The sequence below is a fragment of the Notamacropus eugenii genome, chromosome 2 (assembly GCF_028372415.1).
Source record: "Notamacropus eugenii isolate mMacEug1 chromosome 2, mMacEug1.pri_v2, whole genome shotgun sequence".
NCBI lineage: Eukaryota > Metazoa > Chordata > Mammalia > Diprotodontia > Macropodidae > Notamacropus > Notamacropus eugenii.
This window is the reverse complement of record NC_092873.1, coordinates 239,283,406-239,305,760: the sequence shown is the minus strand read 5'-3', so window position 1 is coordinate 239,305,760 and position 22,355 is coordinate 239,283,406. Positions and strand designations below refer to the sequence as shown.

General features: G+C 36.7%; 1 protein-coding gene across 1 annotated transcript in view; it reads right to left on the bottom strand.

The window, feature by feature from the left end:
* Positions 1 to 2,062: 2,062 nt before the first annotated feature.
* Positions 2,063 to 22,355, bottom strand: part of SAMD5 (sterile alpha motif domain containing 5) — a 35,226-nt gene continuing 14,933 nt past the window's right edge. The window contains exon 2 of the mRNA XM_072643671.1: positions 2,063 to 4,747. Within this exon, the coding sequence (XP_072499772.1) occupies positions 4,685 to 4,747 (63 nt within the window). The 3' untranslated portion in view covers positions 2,063 to 4,684. The remainder of the gene's footprint in view (positions 4,748 to 22,355) is intronic.

The window sequence follows — 22,355 nt, the reverse complement described above, 5'->3', positions numbered from 1 at the left end:
AGGATACATAAAGCAAAATTGGTCTGATCCTCAACATAGAACTTTTCCACCGTTTAAAAAAAATTAGGTAGAGACATCCATCATTTTATTACATTGACATAAGTGCCTGGTTCTAGCTGACCTACATTTAATATCTGACAGTTTACTTAGGCACATGCATTGTAAAGGAGACTGAAAGTTTATGTCTGGGTCCCTCTATATATTACAGCAAACACTATTCTAGATTTTATCCTTCTTTTCCTTTGTGTGTTAGGGAGCGTTCTGTACTTGCCTGAACACGATAACATGAATCTTAATTAAATATTGTTTGTAAAACATTACAGTAGCAGAAAGGAATTTCTTGCTGAAGACTTATTTTTCACCTTTCTAATTACATCCCACTGCAATCCCTTCCCCCCCTTGCCTGTTCCCCTCAATATCTAGTAAATGAAGACTTTTGCAAGGAAATTCCACTAATGCATTTGATTCTCCCTCCCATATAAAAAACATTTGCTACTATTTTATCTTCAGCTTGTGTCCTTGGATATGTTCCCTTCTAGGAGGAATTGTTAGGAAACTACCATTCATCTCACTGGTATATAATCACCATAATGCATCCAGATGAAAATGCCACTCATTAATTTGCACACATGCCTTTCAAAACTGGAGTTCATGTTGTAAGAAAGAAAATAATGATGATGACAGTCTTGTATATACAGTAGGCAAATATGGCCTGAAAACTTAAACTGGCCGGGAAAAAAAAAAGGACTGATCTTCCTTTAAAATCACATTTTTTCATCCTTAAAAGAGAGTTCTGCCAGGGAATCTAAACTAACAAGAATCGATGGCAGGTTTGGGGGTCCAAGGACAGGAAGGGAAAGGCAAGCTTTTGGAGGCAATGGTTTTCTACTTCAACAGAAGGTAAATACTGTACATTTTCTTGGGCTAAGAAACATGCTTCAATAGACAGTCATTTTATTTTTACGGACTCTAGCCTCTGAAGATCAAAGACTATATGTAAATAAATTGATATATACATCTCTAAGTCTGGGCTCTTAAGAGAAACTTTGAAAATTATCCTAAATCTCCAAAATTCAAATTTTTGTGGGAAAAAAAGCAGTCTATAATTTAAGCCCCACTCCTCAGGATAGGGTGGAGTGTCCAGTCCTGTGATTTTTATCAATATGAGAAATTCTTCCTCCACTGATACAGATGAGAAATTACTCTGTATTCCATAGGCTAAGATAGTTACCTGGGGGCACTGAGAGGTTGAAGGACCTCTGTGTGGTCACATATCTAGTATGAGTCTGATGCAAGATTTGAATCCAAGTCTTCCTAACTCCAAGACCGGCATCCTAGTCACTACACCATACTACCTCTCAAACTCCTTATGAGCTATGAAAATATTGATATGAGATCATTCTTGTAGCCCTGCTACCATATTTCCCTCAGCCAAACACTGCCAATAATTGCCAAAATTATGTGGCTTTCAAAAGCATATGGATGAAAATGTTGTTCTGAAATTGTTAAATTTTAAGTTTATCTCCAAAGTTCTGTTCCTGCTAGAAAGTGGGAATAATAATTTAATTTCTCTAATACCATTCAATGTCATATCACTTTGATTTTATGTCAAAGGAAGAAAAAGCTTCAAGATGGTTCATTTTGCAGAACTTCCCTCTCTCATTTAGCTTTTATTTTAAGCTAAAAAACTGTGGTCTCCACTACATCCACCTGCTCTTCTCCCTATGCTCCCTTCCTTTAATGGTGCCTTCATTTAGATAGGTCATTGTATCATTTCAAATTTGAATGGAAGCAACAAAGAGAAGAGACACATTAACTGACATGCTTAAATTGGATCCTTATACACTCAGCATAATAAATTCAAAATAAATGAAAACAGAATTATTTTATTGCAATGCATGATCAAGCCTACCTCATGATGTCTGTGATGAGAATGAACACTGACCTTTTGGGAAATTAAGTCTTTACATATAACCAGCTCTACAAAGGCAGGCAAATGCATGCCTGCCTATGACCTTAGCACCGCCACAGGCGTCACACCTGAAAATGAGATTTCATGCAACCCAATTCACAAACCTTTATTAAACACCAAGAGACACTGTAATCAACACCAGGGACATAAAGTTGAAAAAACAACATAGTCCCTGCCCCTAAAGAGCTTACAGTTTGTGGAGGAGAGAAATAAATGTTTACAAATATGTATGATACAAAATAGAATGTGATAGGACTAAAAGAGAGGTCTAGACAAAATGTAGTTAGAAAACTGGAGATCTCCAACATGAACTCATTTATATAATTACAATAAATTCTGATTTTAGTCCAAGCAAGTACCAAACCCATCCCTTAGAGGAAAAAAAACTGTCCCCCAAATTACAAAAATTCTAATTTATTCAGGAAAAAGTCATAAAGAGTTGAACACAAGACATATATGGGTATTTTAAAGGACTAGTTCAATATTTTAAAGAACTTAATTTCATTATTTTTCTATTTAAGGAAAAAAAAACAACAGTAAGCATGATTTCCCCAAGTATCTAATATTCCCTGAAACTAAATTATGTGAATCAATTAGATCACAGTAGCAGTAATGAACTCAATGCTATCTTCGTGGCCTGAAAGTTACTGTGCTTCCCTTTGCGCTCAACTGATTCCCAGAGAGCAAAAGGCACTGAAGAGAACTGGGCTCATTGCATTACATTCTTTGCCTCCCTGTTTTCTCTGGTTTTAAAAACATAGAGGATAGAGCTAGAAAGAATCTCAGAGGTCATCTAATCCAACCCTTTCCCTGACAAAGCAGTGTGCTCTGCACCCTTTCCTAGTCCCTTCTAGCTCATGACAATGCTGATGGGCTTGTACTTATTACCACCCAGTCCCAAATGTTTCTAGCTGGACATTGAAGATGATTACACACACTAAGAAGAGAAAAATATATTTTTTGGTTTTATTACCTTGATCATTTACTAGCATCTTTAACCCTGTCATTGCTGTTCAGCTGTTCAATTGTGTCCAATTCTTCATGACCCCCATGGACCACAGCATGCCAACAATGTCCATGGGGTTTTTGTGGCAAAGATACTGGAGTGACTTACCATTTCCTTCTTCAGTGGATTAAGGCAAACAGAGGTTGAGTGACGTGCCCAGGGTCACACAGCTAGTAAGAGTCTGAGATTGGATTTGAACTCAGGTCTTCCTGACTTCAAGCCCAGCAATCTATCCACTAAGCCACCTAGCTGCCTTAACCCATTGCAAAAAGTAGGAAGAGCAAAAATGGACACTACATTAGAAGGCAGCAATAGAAGAGCTAAGGACAAGAAAATGGATCCATAAGTATAGGCCTTCAGTAAGAAACCATAGGGAAAGGACATGGCGTAGCATGGAGTGGGCGGCAGTACTCAAAACTTCTGGCTTGTTGGTAAGCAGGATGAGGTCAGGAATTAGTCCAGAAAAATTGACTCCTGCATTCCAGTCAGCTGCGTGGGGCATGCCTGGGAGCCAAGTAAATCTCATCTATCTGAAATAACATAGAAGCTAAGAGGAAATACCTCCCCCTTCCCAAGCTATCTTTTGTTTCATCCATGTGTCTACGCATTGCGATGCCTTACATGCAGACATGCTGCCTTCACTAAACTATTCAAAATGGGACTACTCAGAATCATAAAATGTAAGAAATGGAAAGAATAACAATGACCTGAAGGAAGGGACTGAGTGTCTCTGGGCCTCGTTTACCTCATCTGAAAATACTCTGTATAGCTTCATATGAGTTATCGATATTTGGCCCAACCTTCTCACTTTATAAAGGAGAAAATCGGGGCCCCAAGAGTGGAAGAGATTTACCCCCAAATCCTACTGCTAGTTAGTAAAAGACCTGCTTTTACATTTTTCATCATGCTACAGTCTAAGCCCCCTGTACTACAGCCAGGATGAAATTCCTTTCTATCCTCCTGCACACATAATAACACATTTCTTAGCAGTTTAAATTATACAAAGCACTTTTCCTCAAAACAGCCTTAGGAAATAAGGGGTATTAGTATTACTCATTTTACATGCTCATTTTACAGATCAGGAAGATGATGACAAACTGACTTGCTCATGGTCACCCACAAATCTATTCAGTGTCAACACTGGGACACAAATTCAGTTCTCCCAAATATCACAATGTACACAGGTCTCGGTCATTTTCCCCTCTGTACTTCTGATTAGATTATTCTTCCTTCCTAGGATATTTCAATATAATATCACCCTTTTTGGAGAGAGAAAAAAAGTGTTTTATGCTAAAAACCAAAATAACTAATACACAATAATCTAATTATACTCTAATGCTAAGAACCTATTCCTTTTACCGTGATTAGTAAGCTATTTTTCTAAAACCTTAACTAACATCAATCAAGTTCATCAATTTAACCTATTTCCTTTTAAACAGTCAAGAGTTTGCAGAACTGGGTGGCAAAAAATCCCCAAATAAGTACTCGGATGTTTTATTGCTTTTCTGTTTCTTGTTTTTAAAAATTAGCACCCAGTTATACAAAGTTGATCAGTCCAGAATTTTTCCGAGCATAAAAGTTTGGCCGATGAGTATTTTTTCCAGGATCATCATCCACTTTCCCTTTTTGAAAGAAAGGCACTATCTGTGCCCTTTTCCAGTCTTCAGGCACCTCACCAGTCCTCCACGAGTTCGCAAAAATGATATCTAGCGGTTCTGTGATGACTTCGGCCAATTCATTAAGTACTCTAGGATGCCAGCCATTGGGACCTGTGGATTTGAACATATCTAGGTTATTTAAGTTATCCTTTCCCAATTTCTCCCCTATTCCACTTTGGCTTCCCATAGTTTTCTGTTCCTGTTTTCAGGTGACAAACTTTTTGTAAAACATAGTGGTTTGAAATAAAAAAGTTATCTTCTTGGTTTCTACTGTTCACAATACTGTTCACTTTTCAAAGCTAGTTAAAGGAAATAGATTTACTACATATTTTATTACTGAAAAGAATACTACATAAAAGAAATATTTGTGATCCCTTAGGGTCTGTAAGAAAAATACACTTTTAATGTGTTTCTTTTTATATTTCTTAAAAGTTATCAGTTATCCATAAGGAAATAGAAAGCATAGAATGATAAAATTTGATTACTCTGCAGTTAAAACTTTGAAAGTCACATCACTGCAGCGTACTATCTAGCCGTTCTAATTAGCACCCTATCTATCAGCATAATGGGGAAAATTCTGAAAGGCCCATATTGTGCTATTCACGCCAGTAACTTCCAATGGAAATTAAGCTTGCAAATTCAAGATGAAGGACATACAAGTTAGCTACTTGTAATCACAATCCTGTGAGCACAATGGCAGTCACTTTCCCAAATAACTTTTTAAGCATTAATATGATTTTAAAAATATGTAATGAAAAAATGTATAATTTAAAATATATAATATGTTTAAAAGGTATACTAATATGAGAGCCCAGAATAGGTATAACAAGATTTTTTCTTTAATGTGAATACCATTGAGATTTCATTTGCTATATGACCATCAACACTAATGTTCTCAAGGTTTATCTTGCATTCATTTTTTTCCAAGCACTGTTGGGTGTTGACAGTTTTAACCCCTTCACTTCCTCCATGATCCCTGTAAAACTGAGAGAAAGCCACAGATAACATTCTGCTGCCTGTCATGGCTGAAATGAGTGCTAAAACTCCCTGGACAGCTGAAAAATGGCACAAAGGGAAGAGGGAGTAGAAAAATCAGAGGAGAACATAAGACTACTTTATACAATCTTGGGACTGTTAGTAGGATGGACAAATTTGGGTGAAATTAATACTGTTAAAGAAAGTAAAGTATTAATTTAAAAAATATGTAAAAGACAAATTGCCAGTATTTTCTTGGCCCAGATTTGGTCCAATAAAGACAGCTTCAAATATATTTGCAAAATACCTTCTGTAAACATCAATTATTTTTAAAAATCCTTTAAAAAAACATGCCTATTTCTCTAGGGTGTTACAATTTACTTCTGTACATGCCATTCCTAACTTCCCACCTGCTGATGGCAATATGTTAGCTAATATGTAGTTATTAATTAGTTTGGGCAACATGGACATCTTCAGCTCATTACACCTAACTGGATAGATGTTCTTACTATACATGCCCAATACGTTTCCTTCTCCAAAGTATCTGGGTTTTTTCATATTTATTTTATTTGACAAATGATAGGTCGTGTTGTATGATAGACCGAGGGTCCGCTGTGGAGCCAAAATGACCTGGGTTCAAGTTCCAGCTATGACAGATGTTCGCTGTGTGACAATCAGCAAGTCACTTGACCTCCCTGAGACTCAGTTTTCTCATCTGTAAAATGGAGACGATATTTGTAGCACTTACCTCATGGGGGTGAAGAGGGTCAAATGAGATATTCTCAAAATACTTTGCAAATTCTAAATCACCATGTATTTTCAAGTCAATTATCAAGTCAATGAGCATTTGTTAAGGGTTTAATATCTGTTGGGCACTATGCTATGTGCTGGGCATGCAAAGAAAGGGAAAAATAGTGCCTACTCTCAAGGAGTTCACATTCTAATTTTATCATTACTTTTAAAATTAAAAATGTTGAACGTACAGCTCCTTAACCCTGGTAAATGGATTTGGCAAGCTACCAGGATAACTCTTCATCCAAATATTCCTACAATAAATTATGAAGAAAATAATGGGGAAAATTCTCTTTTTTTTTTTACTTTACTAAACCTTGGAGTATGGCCATAGTAGAAAGACAGGAAGCAAAAGGAATCCAGTCATAATAACTAAAAGGAAGTTTAAAATGCTTTTTATTAGACATGTTTTCTGTAAATGTAAAAATTAAAAGGCAGCCTCCCAAAGAATCCAAGTCATCATATGGACCAAGACTCTTTATTCTCCCGAAGACAGAACAAATGGAAATGGCACATAGCTACAGGGGGAAGGTAGCATTTTAGTAAATTAAGAAGAAGGATACTTAAAAAAATATTAGAATAAATTACCAGGAAAGGATGGTAAGTCTTGAGAATAGTTTTTAAAGACAGCAGAGATTTTTTAAGAAGCTAGATTTTTGCTTTAGTCCCACCAAAAGGCTTGAGAATGGGAAAAGACAGGATTCAGAGGTAGAAGGGACCTTCAGAGGTTACCTAAATCCAACCCCTTCACTTTACTGATGAAGAAATTCATGCCCAGAGAGATCAAGGCTACTGGCCAAGGTCATTCAAGTAAGAAGTAGTGAGGTCGGGTTTTGAACCCAGGGCCTCTTTCTCCAGATTCAGTGCTCTTCCTACTACCTATGCTGCAGCACTGAGGCAGAGAAAGAAAACACTTCCCATTATGCAAGTGAACTAAATATACCCTCCAAACTATGTTTAGCTAAAGACTTCGATCATACAATTATTTCCCAACCTGGGCTGCAAAGTAATAGTCATGTGAGATTTTACACCTTGTGTTTTTAACAAATATATATATGCAATATCACTGTATTTCTGAGAGTTTTAAGAGCAGATGGCAGACTCATAATCTTGGAGCAATGATTGGCTGAATGCACCTTGTTTCAAGATCCCATAAAAATATTTGTGATTAATTCTCCTTTTGCAAATGCTCTGCTCACATTCCAGGGGCAGATACAGAATGTGAAATCCTAAAGCTGTCTTGGTAGATTCTGTCTGCACTGCCAACAGAATAGAAATGAACCCTTCTCATTCTGACAGCCTTTAGGGGATAACTCCTGAAAATTGCTAAAAGCAGAAAACCATGTGCTGTAGGGAACATCCTAATTTCAGAAAGCTGCCTCTCCCACCAGAAATTTACATACTTCATTTTACACACATTTTACACACATACACACACACGCGCGCGCACATCCCCTCCTCCAAAAAATTACCTACAATTCTCCAACAAAGAAAATAAAGCTCTTTCTTCACTCAACCAAGAAAAATAATAATTTCTTCAAAACTGGCTATATTCTTCTTCCTCAGCTACACGATTAGGCTGGCTTAAAAACCATGGAAGTAATTAACTTAAGTCTGGTCCTTCCTCAAATCCCAACAAATTCAACTGCTGGAACATTAAATACAGGCTTGGATTTTATTTTTGAATATTCCTAGAGTTAATAAATAAGTATGTTCATGCATGCATACACAAATTCTACTGAGTAAGAAATTAAAGCCAGTAGCTTACAAACTGTACTGGGCACAATTTCTGTATCTCCTTGTCCAGGAAAACACTATTCAAATTCATTACCCAGAGCCAATCTATTTTCTCTTACTATTTGGGGGGGGGGGGACGGAGGTTGGTGAGAGGTCTATGGGAAAACCAGCACTCTGTAGTGGGTAAAAGGGCATGTTTCTCATCCCTCTCACCTCAGTCACATCAGTAGCACACAGTGCCCTCCACTGGGATGCTTTGGTGTGGCTGGACAACACCGAACTGCCACACAGCTTGAGACTACCTCTGTTTATTCCTCCCAGACTGCTCTCTTTCCTGGGTTCTAGAGGTCAAACCAACCTCTGTGAGCTGCCCAGCTACCAACTTACAGCTACTTAACTTGGGTCACATATGAACCTTATTCTTGTGTTGGGTCAAAGCTTTCCAAGGTTTCATTTTCTTAGTTGGGAGGAAATGACATTGAGTCAAATATGCATACGCACATATTTGGTAAATTACTAATCTATGCCAAAAAATGCAAGTTGGGAGATGAGGAAAATAAATTGAAAAGAAATCAACTTATAAATAACTTCTGCTGGTATAGTTTTACAGTGCTTTAAGGTATGTGAAGCACTTTACATTCATGGTTAATGTATTTTATCCTTCCCATAAAACTGTAGGGCAGGTACTACAGGTATTATCTCCATTTTACAGATAATGAAACTGAGGTTCAGTGAGGGGAAATTAACTGCCTAGGGTCACTTGAACTTGCGTCCAGTGTGACTACATCTAATGCTCTTTCTACAACGCCGTACAGTCTTTATGCTTAAAGTAAGATATTAGATTTACGTCTTCAAGCTGCTTTCCAGAAACCCCTACTCTTCACTTTGACCATTAAGTACTTCTTTTGATGTGAAATTCCCCTCCCAATTCAAGATTGAATTGGAATTTAAGGGCTAAATTTTTTAGTGTCCATCCTACTATGGAGATGATCTTGTGCTAAAGGATATATCCAGTTACAAATGAAGATTTCATTACAGTTCCAAAGCCTTCATTTTGCTTATCTTGAGAGGAAAATGAAAAGAAAGAAAACCTGACCATATAATCATCCATCTCTTTGTTTGTTGTTGTTTAGTCATTTTTCAGTCATGTCTGAGTCATCATGACACCTTGTGGGGTTTTCCTGGCAAAGATAGTGCTTTACCATTTCCTTCTTCAGTTAATTTGACACATAGGGAAACTGAGGCAAGCAGGGTTAAATGACTTACCCAGGCTCACACTGCTAATGTGACCCCTTCTATCAAAGAGCATCCTGTAGTTCTTAAAAATCATGCTCCAAGGATAGCTCAGTTCTCATGCTCCATTCCTATACACTGATGGACAAAGATGTCCACCTTTCTCTTGAAAGTGTTCTTTCTTTTGAAAGAACTCTGTTCATTGGATGACACAAAAGACTCTCAAAGATGACTTGACTTAGGCTAGATTCTATTTTCTTTACTCACCCAAAGGGTACATAATAAAAAGCTACCATTTGTAGAGCTATGATTCACAAGAGACTTTCCAAATATATCCTTTCATTCTCACAACAACCATGAGAAGTAGATCTGTTTTTATCCCCATTTTACAAATGAAGAAACTGAGATTTAAGAGAGATTAAGTCATTTGCCCAGACTCATACAGCAAGGAAGTGTCTGAGACTGGATCTGAGCATGTCACCCTGAATGAAAGTTTAAAATTCTATCCCAAGATTCTAAGTGCTCCCTATTTTTGTAAATATCCAGTATAAAAAACACATTTACATGGGGACTACTATTCACCTCCCTTTTAGCTCTAAGCTTTTGGAGTACAGGGCCATGCATCTATTCCTCCTTCTGACCCTTTGTATCTTCTTATTCAGTCCTATTGCTGCATCCTACTTTTTGTGACCCTTTGGACTATACTGTCCGTGGGGTTTCTTTGGCCAAGACATTAAGGTGGTTCACCATTTCCTTCTCCAATGAATTAAGGAGAACTGCGTTTAAGTGAACTGGTACCTTACCTATAGTCATAATAATGGCTGACATTTGCATAAGGCTTTAAGGCCTACCCTTTAAGGTCCTTTATAATATGCATTAATTCTGTGAGGCAAGCACTATTAGTAGGCACTCAAATCTATGACTGAGTCATCTAGTTTTAATAATATTTACATAAATATCATCTCTTTAAATCTCAATTTAAGCTATAGAACCGGAATGAGACTTTTGGCCACATACTTCACAGGGCTCTTTTAAGAAAAGTCCTGGATAGTCTGTAGATCCCTGTAGAGACTTGAGACATTATACCCAATGTGTTCAATGAACACTTAACCGAATTACTGAGTGCCCATATTTCTATCTGGGAACATTTACAAGGAAGGATTTCCTGTGAACAATAGCTCATATTAAGAATTTTGGGTGGGCCTAAATAAAATTTTGTGTAATAATATACTTTGTTTTGTTTCCTTCTGCTTTAAAAAAAAAATTGTCTTGTTAAAATTTTCAGCCAGCTCTATTTAAGTATCCCATCTGTCCTCATTCATGGCATGCCCTTAGTAAGTACCAATTTACTACATCTGTCACTGGAACAATTAAAGGCACTGTAATAAATGGCACTGATTTTCAACACCTTGTTTCTCTACCCATGTGGCTTCTAATCTTCACTCATCACTTATCTGTAGTGTTTGCACTGCTGGAAGATATATTGGTGATGCTTTAGTTAGGCTTATAGAGGTGCCCACCTGTTCATTTGTCATAAGACTCTCTACGATGAACAAGCAAAAATTAAACAACCTTTGTTGATAGGGTCTTAAGGGTTTTGCCAACAAAATGCATACTAGAAATTCCTTAAATTTTGAAGATACTTTATCATTTGGTACCCAGAGCTTTAGGATTATCTTCTTCCGCATATATTGAACCAAATTCTCCCAGTCATAAGCTTCTCCCTTGACTGTGAATTAAAAGTTATATACTTCACTCTAGGATAACCTTTCCTAATTCTTCTTTAAATCTTTACTTGACATTTAAAGATATTTGCAAATTGTAAAATAATTAAATGTGAGACACTACCAGTGCAGGAAAAAAAATAACTTCGACTAAAACATATTTTTATAACTAATCAAAATTAGAGCATGATATAAACACAGAAATATGGTTCAGGTACATAAATACCCTGTGCCATACATTCCTATAGATGTATAAACATAATCATACTACATGAAGCTACAGTAGTATTTACGTGAGGCCATTAAAAAAAGCTATTTAAAAAAATCCTTGTCTCTGTGCTTTTTTTCTCAGGCCATCTGCAATACCTACAAAGTCCTTCAAGCAGTTATGGTCCCATTTGTCTATTGAATTCCTGACCATCCAATAAAGTCCTGCTCAAATGCCAACCCTTCCAAGAATTTTTCTTCCCTGATCCTCTGCTAGTCATAACCTTGCTACCCACTCATCCGACCTCACAAAGCACTTTGTCTTATAATTTTCAAATGCACTTACAATATATTATATTATAGTTGTCTTCTCTGTGAGGGCAGAAACCATGTCCTATGTCCCTGTAGGTTCTTGATGAATGTTTGTGGAACGAATTAACATAGATGTACTTGGTCTCTGTCCTATGCCATCTACCTCACCCCTACCCCACTGGCTACAACGAAATTTGATGTCAAAGGAGGTATGTCCCTTCCTCAAAGGTCCTCCAATGCAAGAATTATATACTGTTTCTGTTGTATGTACCCAAGATACCTAGGTACAGCTCCTTTTCACGCAGTTGGTGCTCTATAGCTGTTGTTTTTCAAAACCATGTGGTTTTGGAGAATCTGAATCTTTATCCCAGCTTTACGTCAGACTCTACAATAACCTAGAAACCTCTCATCCTAGAAGTCCACTTCAGCCCTGGAATTCAAACACTAGAAGTACCCCTATTTCTGAGAGCTGTGCCTCTGACTGGATGCCTCCTTCTGGAATCTCCATGTAAGGAGAGTGTTCAAGGCTGCTATGTCTTCCTTCCTCTCCAGGCTCTGTTCTGGATTTTCCCTACCATGCTCTTCCATTCCTTGGTATCCACCCCCCTCCACCACCATCTTTGTTTTATGTGCTGTCTTTCCCAATCAGAATGTAAGCTCCTTGAGGAATTTTCTTTCCTCTTGTACTTTTATTTCCAACATAGTAAGGCCTTAACAAATGCTTCTTGACTGACTATCCACTCAGAGGAGTCTAAACACAATAACAACAACTTAGTTGTGACCAAGTGCAACTCATGTCAATTTGGAAGCAAAGTGCTTTCTAAATTCTACATTGCTAGGTAAGTATGTTTATTTAGCACTCTACAATTCACAAAACTCTTTCTTCACAATGATTCTGTGAAGTAGTTGGTATTCTTATAGAAATGACAACAGTGACACTCAGAAAAGCCAAGCAAATATTGAGTGTCTAGATGGGGTAAGGGTATGTTGCTCTTGAATTTCACAAGGAATCCAGAGTTCCCCAGTCATGTGCCTGTTTTTTCTACATCTCATCCAGATCAGACTTACATGAGCAATTCTTTTCTTTTCCTTTTTTTTTTCAAGGATTGGGTCTCCATATCTTGCCAGGCTGAAAACACAACAATTCACAGCCCAATCTCAATACCTAACAGGCATGAAAGCTTTAACCTGCTCTGTTTTTCCAAGTTGAGCTAGCTCATCTCTCCTTAGATAGCTTGGTGGCCCTCTACTTCTATGGGTCCTCCATATTGCTGCCAAATAATGGGGACACCCAATCAGCTTTACCCCTATTGAAGAACTCTCAAACTCAAGTAGTCCAGTATCTTCAGCATCCTCCAGTAACAGGGATTATAGGTACGCTATGCCTTTCACGAGCAGTTCTTGAAAAAAATTTTTTTAGAAATGTAGATAATTTTATGTGTAAGCAAAGGATTTTATAGAAACTTGGAACAATTAAAGTGAACCAGAAACATTTTTTTTTTAATAAGTAGATCATATGAATGAAATAGGCACTAGTACATAATTTCTTGGTAGGTATTAAGACTTCTTCAAGCCCCAAATTCTCAAGGTTTTGAGAGAAATTATTATTAATAGCCAATAATTTGGGGAGATTCAGAGTTCTCTCCTTCTTCTAAAGTCCCAATTTTAAAAAGAAAAAGTTCAGTCTCTTGAAGATTACTGATAATGAGATTGAATTAACTCTCTCAATCTTGGTCAGACCCCATCTAATAGTAAAAGGAATTTAATCCCATTGTGTTCCACTCAGTTTGGGGAGGAGATAAATTCTTTGATTAGATCGCCCAAAGCTGGGGGTGGTCTGGGTACAGAGATAAGACTCTGTCCAAGAGAGACATGATGTCATTCTCAGCCCCTCATTTTCATATAGCCCATCTCCCATTGTGTCAACCAGAGTTTATTTTCACCCCTCTCCCAAAATAGTATATAAACCCTGAGAGACACCAAATTACCATCCTTTTATTAATAATGTGCTGGCTCTAGTAATAAAATGATTATATTACCCAGAAATGATGTCTCTCCAACCTTTTTAATGGCCATAAGTTTATAGAAAACAGATTGCAAGTACATATGTGTCATGTATATATGTGGAAGGGGCCACTGACCATTTTTTCATAACCCTATCCTTCTTCATCCCTGAAGGCTGGTTGAATTTTGGCCTAACCTAGGAAGAAACTGGCTTAAGGTGGTTCTGTCCAACCCATGGGAGTTCCAGGAGATCTAATCCAGTCCAGTTCTTGACATCTGAAATTGGCAGATATAAATATTCCCAAATTAAATGCAACTCTGAAACAATGGCCCCTAGACTACCAGGTGTGCCGCAGTCTGGACCCATACCACCTGCTTGATTTGTCAGGGCAGAATTAGAGTCTCTTACAGGAATTAACAGGTCTGAATTTCTAGGCTAATAGCTGTTATTTTTGCTGCATTTCTAGCACCTGGCCCACACAAAGGCAAAGAGTTGCTTTGTTTTGGGCCTCTTGGTACAATCACTGTACAGTACACTCTCACCCAAAGGCAGACAGATATTTAAGCCCAGTCTCCAGAACAAGGCTCCAATAACACTGCTATGACATGCGTGAAGTCTGTTCATCAAAGATGTCATTATTTTGAATAAGAGATGAATAATGTGTGCTTTAAGCACTTCATCTCTTCATTAACTCTCTTTTAAAAATTATCTATCATTGTGAAGTATTCCACAAAACATAATTACAAGAAGAATACAAATGTGACAGTTTTTAAAAGCCAAAATCTGATTACTGAGGAAGGCTAAACATGCTGATGCCAAACTGGTTCAACCCTCCTCTCCCTCCCCCACAAATTTTTCCTAGTTGAGAGGAATAAAAAGTTGAGAGTCAGAGCTTCCATGGGAATCACGTCTTCTAGTAAGATTACAGAACGGTGTAAGACCAATATCAGGTTATACTGCATGCAAGGAAGACTGAGCAATAATATTTCAGGAAACAAAATGTATAAAGAGCTGGAAATTAGTGGACAAAATAATGCTATCACATGCCATTGACAGGGCACCTTGTCTTATTCTCCGCAGAGAAGTCTTACTTTGTCAATTTCATTCGTCACTGACTGCTTTCTCTATCTCCCACCATCTGCAAAGATACACAACTGACACCAGGACGTGCATGATCTCATGCAGATTTCAGAGGAACTGCAGACCTAAAGTTAACAAAGATGACATTAATTTCCTGGAATGAATTCTGACCTATGGAAACCCCCTCAAGCACAAACAACAGATGCAAAAATGGGCTAGGTCTCTCCTCCTCCTCCTCTTCCCTCCCCCTCTTCCTCTCTCTCCTTCCTCCCCCCCCTTTCTCCTCTTTCTCTTCTCCCTCTCTCTCTCCTCATTACCCCGCTTTCTCTTTCTCCTCCTTCCTCCTTTCTCTCCTTCTCCCCTTCCTCCCCCCTTTCTCTCTTTCCTTCTTCCCCCGTTTCTCTCCCTGTTCCCCTGAGAGATATTCAAAATGCTCAGGATAAGAAGATGCTTTTGTACGTCTTAGCTGCATTTCTCCTGTTTCACATACTCAACAAAGGCCCAAAACACTAAGTCTGCCCACATACCAGAATCACAAAATATTCCAGTTGGAAGGAACCTCTAAAATCATCTAGTAAAATTTGTACCTGAATAAGAATTCCATTTACAACAAACATGAAGCATTTAGGTGGTGCAGTGCAGTCAACAAAACACAAGTTCAAATCCTGCCTCAGACTGTGTGACCCTGGGCAAATCTGTTCATTTCCCTCAGATTCAGTTCCTTCATCTGTAAAATGGGAATAACAATAGCATCTGCCTCCCAGGGTTTTTGTGTGGATCAAACAAGATCCCATGTGTAAAGCACTTTGCAAACCTTTAATAGCTACATAAATGCTAGTTGTGATGATTAACAAGTGGTCAACTGGCTCTAGCTTCAAGACCTCCAGAGAGGTGGGTCTTCTATGTCCTCGGATATCTCATTCCTCTTCTGGATAGCTCTAAAAGTCAGAAAGTTTTTCCTTACCTCCAACCAAAAGAGACTTCTCTGTTATTATTCCTATTTCAGACCTCTGGGGCCAAACTAAAAAAAGAATTGTATAGTGCGTCATTAGAATTGTGACTAACATTTAAAAGTGACATGTGAATCAGCAGTAATCATGTACAAAGAGGTGCAGATTTTCCCCATTTTTCCTCAGCTTCTCGTTTTACTTTCAACCTTAATTACATTACATTAATATGCTACTTTAAAGGTTGGGAGAGGGGGAGGCAGAGTATTTATAATCCCACAACATCAGGTATAAAACTATGTTATGTTTAAGACTAAATTCCAAGATAAAGACATTCTGCTGATTTCTGACTATAGTCATCCAAGATTAGATATGTCTTCCACTTAACAGTTAGGTTTGAAAATATCTTAGTTTAAAATCACACCTCCTAATTGCACAGTATTTCACAAACAATTAAAATATATCTCCAAGTCCCAGAAAGAATTACTGATTTCAGAATGGAATGGAAAATCAGGAGTCAGAAGACCTAGGTTTGAATCCTAAACTCTTCATTCCGCTCTATCTTTTACTCATCTGTAAAACTGATCTTCCTAAAATGAAAGTATAACTATATAATACTCCCTCCCATTCAATAAGCTCTAGCAGCTCACTATTATCAAATATAAAATCTTCCATTTAGCTTTTACATTCCTTTATAATGTGACCCCTTTTGGCCTTCTCAGTCTTTCAGTATCTTACTTCTCCATGTGTATACTGAGATCCAGTGATGTCATCTTGAAACACACCATCTCATCTCCCAACTATGAGCATTTTCATTGGCTCTCCCCCATGACTGGAATACTTTCCATCCTCAGGTCTGTCTCATGGCTTCCTTCAAATTTTATCTAAAGTCCCACCATCTACAATAAGCCTTTCCCAGATCTCCTTAATCTTAATGCTTTATCCTGTATATAACTTGTTTGTACAGTTATTTGGAATTTGTCTCCCTGACTAGTGAGGAATTCCTTATAAGCTCCATGAAAGCTGGAACGGCTGCGTTGTTTTATTTTGTTGCAATTCTTTGTGCTTTCTTAATGATTCAAACATTGCCTGGTACATAATAGGTGCTTAATAAATGTCTGATGACTTAACAACACAGACCTATATTTTTCCACTGCCTACTCAAGGGTGGTCTAGTCTAGATTTGGAGTCAGTCAGTCAACAAGCATTTATTAAGCACTTACCTCATCTACGTACTGTGCTAATGTGATTGTACAGTGCCAAAACATTCAGAAGAGCAATATTCAGACTTAGCGGCAAAGTAGCTATTCTCCAACAGTCACTATAAATGCACTGTATAGTCGCTCAGGTATTGGACTGCTTCTGCAATAGGATGGCTATCTTTTTAGACCATTTAGCCTAGCCTTTTCTTTATTCAAATGAAGAAGCTAAAAGCCAGAAGTTAAATTAATTAGCCAAAGTCACAAAGGTAGTAGAAAGCAATAAATTCTGGATTCAAACTCATGTCCTATGACTCAAATTCTTTCTTTCCATTCTACCAAGCTACCTTGTGGATTGCTAAATGGTCAAAATCACACTTGATCACTACAGGACATTTTCCTTGATGACATATTGTGTATAGTTTATATTTTCATTTGAAAGGAAAGCAAGGAGAGGGGGCAAGGAAAATGTAGGAAGATACCACTGGTGTATACATTTCAGGATTCAATTGTAGTGCTACCTCCTACCATAGGCTATGTTGATAATAACATACGTACATGCATGCTTTTACACACATATATACATACACATGTGTCTATATACAAACATAGAGATACATATAAGTATCTATTATATATGTATGCGTTTGTAATTGTGAACCTCTCTACACTGTTGCTTGCCTGCTTTAGAGTACATGCTGTTTGAGGACAAGGACTATTTTCACCTCATCTTTGTATCCCCAGTGACTGACAGAGCAGATAATTAATAAATGATCTTCTTGAAAAAACAAATAGTGTGGAGGGGGATCAAAAGAATGATCTAAAGATGGATGTTTTACTATGACTCTGAGCCTTCTGCAAGGCAATGTACTTCTGTATAGTATTCAGTAATTTAAATATTCATACTCCTCCTATATAAAAGATTTCTTCAAAATTGAGAATAAATCAGTTTAAGAAATATTATAATCACAATACACTGTTACCTTAAAAGAAGATCTCTATCTGACAGCAATATGTTCAACTATAACCTAAAATAACTGTTTGTGTTTTACAGGAGACTATGAGATAATTTAAAATAGCTAGGTTAACCTCCCACTGATGAGATCAAATTAAATTAAGGATTTTGGCAATTATTACTATGGGCAGACATGAGATATTCTAAGACAGGCCAAGTTAACATCCTGCTGACTAGACATGATCCAATTTATTTTGTGAATAGAAAACACTGCAAATTTGAAAATAGTTTCAAGGCAAACATCCATTTGTTTTTCTATAGTCCATAATAGGCAAACCTTCAAAGACACATTTCTATAAAAGTTGTAGGCATTTAGGATATATAAAAAAGCATGGTATGAGCAGGGTAAAAGGAAATGGGAAGAATTCAGTAAAAAACTGCACTGAATTAGAAGTCAGGAAACCTGAGGGACACATTCACTATCTTTGTGACTTTGGTCAAGTAACAACCTGGCTTAACTTTTTCTTCCAAATGAATGGAGCTGAACTATATGATCTCTAAAGATTTCTTCTGGCTCCAAGTAGCAAAATCTCATTTCTATGTCTTCTCTATAGTATAAAAAGGGAACCTCTGGCCTTTGATTTAAATTTCACGGGACTCACAGAGGAAACATCAATAAATATGTTTTCTATTTTTATTGTACTTTAGAGTTTAAGACTGAAAGCTTTCCCCCAAATGTTTTCGTATATTAACTCATTTGAGTCTCAAAAGAACACTACAGTGATTCACCTGAGATCACAAAACTAGCTTACTCCACAAGTCCAAGCTAAAACCCAAATATTCCAACTTCTAGTCATATGCTTTTCCCATCATATCATGTATACCTAACAAAATCATGAAATCCAAAATAACATCACTTCAAAATTTTCAGTACCAATGCCTATATGTACTTCTTTGATCCTCTGCCTCTACAATATATACTGTTGACAGATTGAGAGAAATATTGGTATTGGCTTTTCATATGCCCAGCAGTTCTGAATTCTGTAGAAGTTGATTTAAATTTGTGCGCTTGCAGGAGATATGTTAGAAGATATAGGACAGGGAATGCCACGCCATTAATGTTTGTTAAGTAAATGTCTCTCCTTTTTCCTTAACTCATCAAATCATGGAAGCACATTTTATATGATTTGTTGTATTTACTAAATAATATTTTAAGATCCTTATTCTCAATCTTAAAGCAAATGAGTCCAACATCCTATATTACTTCTCAAATTTTTAATTGATTTTTACTTACAGGGAACATCACCCGTAGATCAAAACAATCTTGACAAGACCAAACCTCAATTGTGTAAGTAAACATCCAAACCAAAAAAAAGCACCACCACCAAAAAACTGAGAATTCTTTTATTCTAATATCTACACAAGAAGGGCTCTGCCTCACTCTAAAACATAATGCAGTCCAATAGAGCCTAGAATTCAACCTATATATGTGCAGCATTAAAGCATTCCATTTTGCCAGATTTCAATGTTTTTCTTCATAATGTCTACACTTGTTGAGCTAATATACTACTGAGTATTTAAAAGAGCAATGGATTTGGAGCCAAGACTTACTTTTGACATTTACTGTGATACCTTGGGTAAGTTACAATTGTCTCTGGCCCTCACCTTTAAAATGGGAATAGTAATATTATCATGACAATTTCACTGGATTATGATGATGAAATGCAATAATTTATTAAGGAGTATTTTAAACTCCAAGAAGCTATATAAATGAAAGCTACTATCTTTAATACCTTCTCCCTTCCAACCTCTCTACAATGCAAAAAAAAAGGCACATATGTGAGATCCTTTGAAACTGCTATAAATTCAGTCCACCCAGAATAAACACACTCCAACAATTTGCTTAGGGTGGGGAAGTCCCTACAGCAAGAGACAAAGTATTTGCATAGTTCTTCTCAAAACTTAAACAGAAACCAGGAGTCATTAATAAACATGCTGAACTGGTAATCCAATAAACTTTCTTTGACTTGAAATTTATTTCAGAAGGACCAAAGGGGAGACCAAGGGCTAATATGTATTCGTTAATGTACAAGATTATAATTAACCTAATGTCTGTTTCAAATTTACTATTATCTATTAAAGAATAAATAATTTTACAGCCTTCTAATATATTGCTCTTTAACTTTAAATCACTGACCATAACTAATAAGCAGTTTAGTACTAAGAATATCCTAAATACAGTCACAGACTGCAATTTCATCTAATGTATATCATCATCATTTTTAATGCAAAAGAAACAGCAAATCTCTGTAATTACTGGGTGCATTTTGAATCACTTTTATTATTACTGCAGGAGCCCCATTAAAAATCCAAAACACTGAACTGCATGGGTTATAAAACTGGAATTATGATACACTACAAGCTCTAATTGAAATCCATAAATTTTCTACTAGTATCCAAAATTATTTTGTTGCCAAGACTTTCAACTATTGAGAATTAACTTTGAAAGCATTTACTTTATCTGGCACAATAAGTCAGAGCATTTTGCCTTGCTAATATGAGAAGCAAATTCATGAGTAATATTCTATGAGTTGTTCATTTTTCACTTAGAAAATGACCCCTAAAATTCAATACAATAATTTTAGAATGAAAAGACACCAAAAGGATGTACGGAAAAAGTATCAACTAGAAAAAGGTTCAAACCACACCTTTTATTAACTAAAGTTAGAAAAGGCCATGTATAACCTGGCTGGTCTACAGCAGCAACATGAATCTTGTCTCAAAATAATAAGGAGATTCTTGCTATGTTGTGCAAGAAGGCTTCAGGGCAACATTACCGTTGGCATGTATTTAGGGGAGTGGATTAACCAGTTCAATACTTTCACTGAATATGGGGATAATCCACTAAGCCTGTTGCAAGGATAACACCAGTTAATATAACTCACTACTGTACGTTTAGTGGTTAGTGAATTAAGAACTGACTTACAAAAACCATGAGACTCCTTTGATAAACACTTTTGGATGTGTAATATAGGCCAAGTTGTTCTCTTACATATCTCCTCCAAACACACAAATATAAATCAACTTCAACAAAATTCAGAACTGCTGGGCATATGAAAAGCCAATACCAATATTTCTCTCAATCTGTCAACAGTATATATTGTAGAGGCAGAGGATCAAAGAAGTCCATATGGCTAGATAATATCCTTCATCACTAAATCATCTGTTACTTATATAAGGTGGCTATATACCATTAGTGTTATCCTTCTGTCGATATATTAGAATGGCAACAGTTAAATTAAAGTTTATAGATGGTCTAAAATTGTGTGATTTCTAGGATGTCTGTCTCCCGTTCCACTACTCCACCAACGAACTGAGTCCAGAATTTGTAGGAATATGTAGGAGGAGGTCAGGTTGGCTTGTAAGGAATACTCCCAAAACTGAAATGGGAAAAGCTATGTATGTGAATGAAGATAACATCGTTATAAATGTGTGCATGTATATGAGTGTGTGAGTGCGTGTGTACACATGTGTGAGTAGAATTTCAATTTCTAACTCTTTCACAAATTTCTTACAAGGCTCCAGGTTTCAAAATGTCTATTTTAATATTTGCTTTATATGTAGGGCTTTTCCAAAATAGTTCTATTAGCAACATGGTACAGTAGAATGAGCTGTGGCTCTAGAGACAGAGAACTTGAGTTCAAATTCCATCTCCAACATTTACTGCCTGTATTACTTTAAGCAAATCACAGTCTCCCTGGGTATTAGTTTCATCATTTACAACATGAAGGGTTATGCTACATGGCCTCTGAGGTCACTTTCATCTATAGAACTATGATCATGTTGAGTATTTAGATGCTTAATAGTTAAACAGGCATGCCTTTCTCAGAGGAGAAATGCTAAAGAATCTCAACTATATTATATGAAAAATATTTCCCTATTTTCTCAAAGATCATATTAGAAGGTTCTTCAAGTTTTATATATTAAATATATTTTTTCCATGTCTATATAATCTGTGAGTTTCATTTGCCATTCAAATCATGTAAACCTTCCAAACTCTCATAAAAATACTTTAATTACTATGTTCATAAATTTCACTAAAACCAAGTTGAGGCTGTTGTCTTGCTCATGTCATAAGAATTAATATTTCCACAAAATCTGAAGTGCCTTTTAAAAAGAAGGATGAAAGGCATTAATATTACACTGACTATATTACTTTGAGGTACAGAAGAAGTCAGCAGAAAGTACTAAGGGTCCCAGAAAATCACCGCAGATGAGCTTATTCAGAATATTTCAAGACTACTATCTCCTTGATGAAGAATCTCCTGCGAAGTGTCCTATGAAGTTATCTGTTATAAAGTGATGATGCATCAAATCATACGCTATATTTGCATAGTATAAAGGAATCATTTATTTGCATATATGACTGTCATAAATAAGGTAAACATTTCATACTGCTTGAGCAGTATATGAATTTCTATTTTTAACTATAAATACACTGGAGATATTTCAGATTGGCACTTTCCCAGGGTTGCACAGCCAGTTCATATCAC